Here is a 3,042-nt window from a genome sequence, read left to right as displayed (position 1 = left end):
TAATTCAACCTCTTACTTTTATGCATGTCTATTTTACCTTAACGCCGAAAACATTACTGAGGGAGGTAGTTGGTATTGATAGAAAAAAGGTAGTTGGTTACGACCTTACGAGATTCTTCTTTGAAAAACAAAGAAGCGATGTGGGACTCACTTGACACCTCATTACGTATCTGTCTTCTCCATCAAAGAATTGTGACAAACTACTTTCACTTCAACAACAATAAGAAAGAAACTATTGTTATTAAGCCATACATACACACACTCTGTTCTAGGATTAGTGGGCAAAGATTCCACTAATCTATAATGATTAACTAATGATTAAAAGAAGAACTTTAGATTCACCAGGCTAATCCAGTTTCTCTTGTTCAAACTGTTTCACCTCATATATCTCTGTCAGTCCTTTCTACTATGTAAGATGTTTTATTACGAGGTTGTATAAAATTTAATCCAGTACAATTTGTAAACTTCAAGTTTTATAATCATACATATAACATATTTCTAAAGCCTGATATCTTCGTATTTTCTGCATGTTATGATTACAAGTGAAAAATACTAAGACCAACATAAAGTGCTAAATATAATGGTGTGACATTTTTTCATCAGGTGTGTGTAATCTAAGCTAAACCACAACATTAACTATGGATCAGTTCCAATTTATACCAGGAAGATGAAACTGTTGTTGCCTCTGCACACCATTCCCAACGGAGGCATGAATCGCGTTTGGTTGAAAAGTTGCGTTCTGAGGAAACTGGCTAAGCAAGGAAACAAAGGAATCGTTGTCCTCAGCGTTGCTGCTTCCACTGTTAAGATCACCATGGAATCGCTTACATGAAGAAGATGACCCCGGAGACCCTGTCTCGTTCCAAAGTTGTTGTGATGTGAGAGCACGTTTCATAGGAAAGTTGGTACCCTTTGAGTTTGGAGAGAAAAGGTGAGAATCAGAACCACTTTGCATGCTCTGATGATCAACGGCTAAGATTCCATCGAAGAAGTTGTCATCATTTTCAAGTCCCAGTGCTCCATAACTCGTACTCCTCGAAGATGGAGGTTTAGAGTTTTGAGTGTTGTTATTAGCCATTGACAAAGTTGACATCGTTGGAAGCATGTTCTCCATTGAAAGCTCCTCTCCATGCTCCATCAAGGGTGGCCTTGTTACGGTGCTGCTGTTGCTTTTCTTGTATATTCGACACAACACCCAGTCATCAAGCTACAACAACAAAAAACATAGAAAGTAAAACCAATCTGAAAAAAAAAAAACAAAAAAAAACATTGCTATATATATATGTACACACCCTGAGGGAATTTTTCTTGTTTGGAGGAACAAGAGGAGGGGGTTTTGAGGTTGAATTAAAGGAATCATGAACAAGCCTATATTCATGCATGATCCAATTGGTTTTAACCCCTTTTGGAGGCTTTCCGCCGTAGAAAACAAGTGCTTTCTTAACTCCAACTTTCTGGTGCCCATCAGATGTTAGTATAGGTTTGTCAGTTCCGGTTGCTTTCCAATACCCAGAAGTAGCAGCTCTGTTGGGTCTAACCCCATTTGGGTATTTCCGATCCCTCGGGCTGAAAAAGTACCACTCCTGTTCACCAAAAGTTGCTTTACCTACAAAACCAGAAACAGAAATGGAAAAAGCATTGCAACGCAAAACAAATTCTTTAGATTCACGTAGAAACAGGATTGACTTCATGTTGGTAAATTGATTCAAAAATCCATAGTTGCTTATAAGCTAAAACAATTCAGTTAAGTAGATAAAATAAATTCCATACTATATTTTAATATTAATTTACTTTTATAGTAAAACGTGAAATGTACACAATATTATTTCAAAATCAATCTCAATCCAAATCAATATTGTTTAAACATCATTAAAAAACAACCTAAATCCGATTCATAAGGTCTGATGACAGACAGTTTTGCATTTGTAATAGCAGCTTCCGATGATACAAGAAAGAGAAGAAGAATACAAAATTTAAAACATGGGTTTGAAGAAACAGATGAAAAGATGAAATGGGGTGTGAAAAAGTATCATACTTGGGAGCTCCCAAGGGTCGAACTTGTAGAGATCAACGTCGGCGATGATGGCGACGGGAAGGGGTGTAGAAGAAGCTTTTCTCTTGAGGTAGTGAACGACGAGTTCTTCGTCGGTGGGGTGGAAGCGAAAGCCAGGAGGGAGGTGTGGGTGCTGAGAGCCTGAAGATGAATCGGTGCTGTCCATGATACTGATATGATTACGATCAATTCTGTATCTGTGTCATGCATTCAGTTTGGAGAAAAAAGTTGTTTTTTGATTTGGTTGAGGGTGTTCTTAGTTTATGGTGATGTGGGTTTTGCTTTCGTGAAATTTGGAAAAAAGTAGCGGCGAGATGAAATGGGAGTTTGTTTGGGTTTGGAAAAAGATTGAGAAAGGGAGGTGGGGTGGATGTGTGTGAAATTTTGGTATGCATGATGACTTAAGAAAAACGGGATGAGGATGGTTTTTGAGAGAGAAGAGATGGTGTGACACGTGGTGTGGGGACCACGGAATGAGAAGGAGAATGGGGAAGGTGGTGTTGAGGAAATTAAGGGTTCAAGAGTTTAGGAATGATACGCTTTTCATGTCATGCTTTTCTCATGAAAACTAGCAACCATCTCTCACATTCACTTCACAGTTATGAACACTCCCTCATCTCACTTATACATTCTTCTTAGATGTTTACATTCAAACATGTGATGGAACATATCTACTTTTTAAACTCATTAATCAAATTTTTCTATAAAGATTACATATAAATTATAGTTAACTATTTATTATTAAGTTTAAATCAATTTTACAAAATTATTCTAAGGTAAAATTTAAGATAAATTTGTTTTTATTTTTAGTTAATGTAAGATTTTTAATACATTTTTCGTGTCGAATATGAGATTAGACATTAATAAATATTTGATAACGATATGATAACAGGTAATTTGATAAGTCGAAAAAACAAATATCAGTAGATTTTAAATGGCTTTGATATTATCTTAAAAATTGAACTTCAATCATATCTTAATCTTACAAG

General features: G+C 36.2%; 1 protein-coding gene across 1 annotated transcript; it reads right to left on the bottom strand.

Moving 5' to 3' along the window:
* Positions 1-456: 456 nt before the first annotated feature.
* LOC124833900 (NAC transcription factor 25-like) lies at positions 457-2,456 on the bottom strand. The gene is made up of 3 exons (XM_047308469.2): positions 2,036-2,456; positions 1,293-1,606; positions 457-1,207 (listed from the first exon to the last, which is right to left on the bottom strand). Exons 1-3 carry the CDS (start codon positions 2,217-2,219, stop codon positions 644-646), a joined length of 1,062 nt encoding a protein of 353 aa, XP_047164425.1. The 5' UTR covers positions 2,220-2,456; the 3' UTR covers positions 457-643.
* Between the last annotated feature and the right edge of the window lie 586 nt (positions 2,457-3,042).

The sequence above is a fragment of the Vigna umbellata genome, chromosome 1 (genome assembly GCF_029865625.1).
Source record: "Vigna umbellata cultivar VRB3 chromosome 1, Vumbellata_1.0, whole genome shotgun sequence".
Classification (NCBI taxonomy): Eukaryota; Viridiplantae; Streptophyta; class Magnoliopsida; order Fabales; family Fabaceae; genus Vigna; species Vigna umbellata.
The sequence above is the reverse complement of the archived record's forward strand: the minus strand, read 5'-3'. Positions and strand labels throughout refer to the sequence as shown.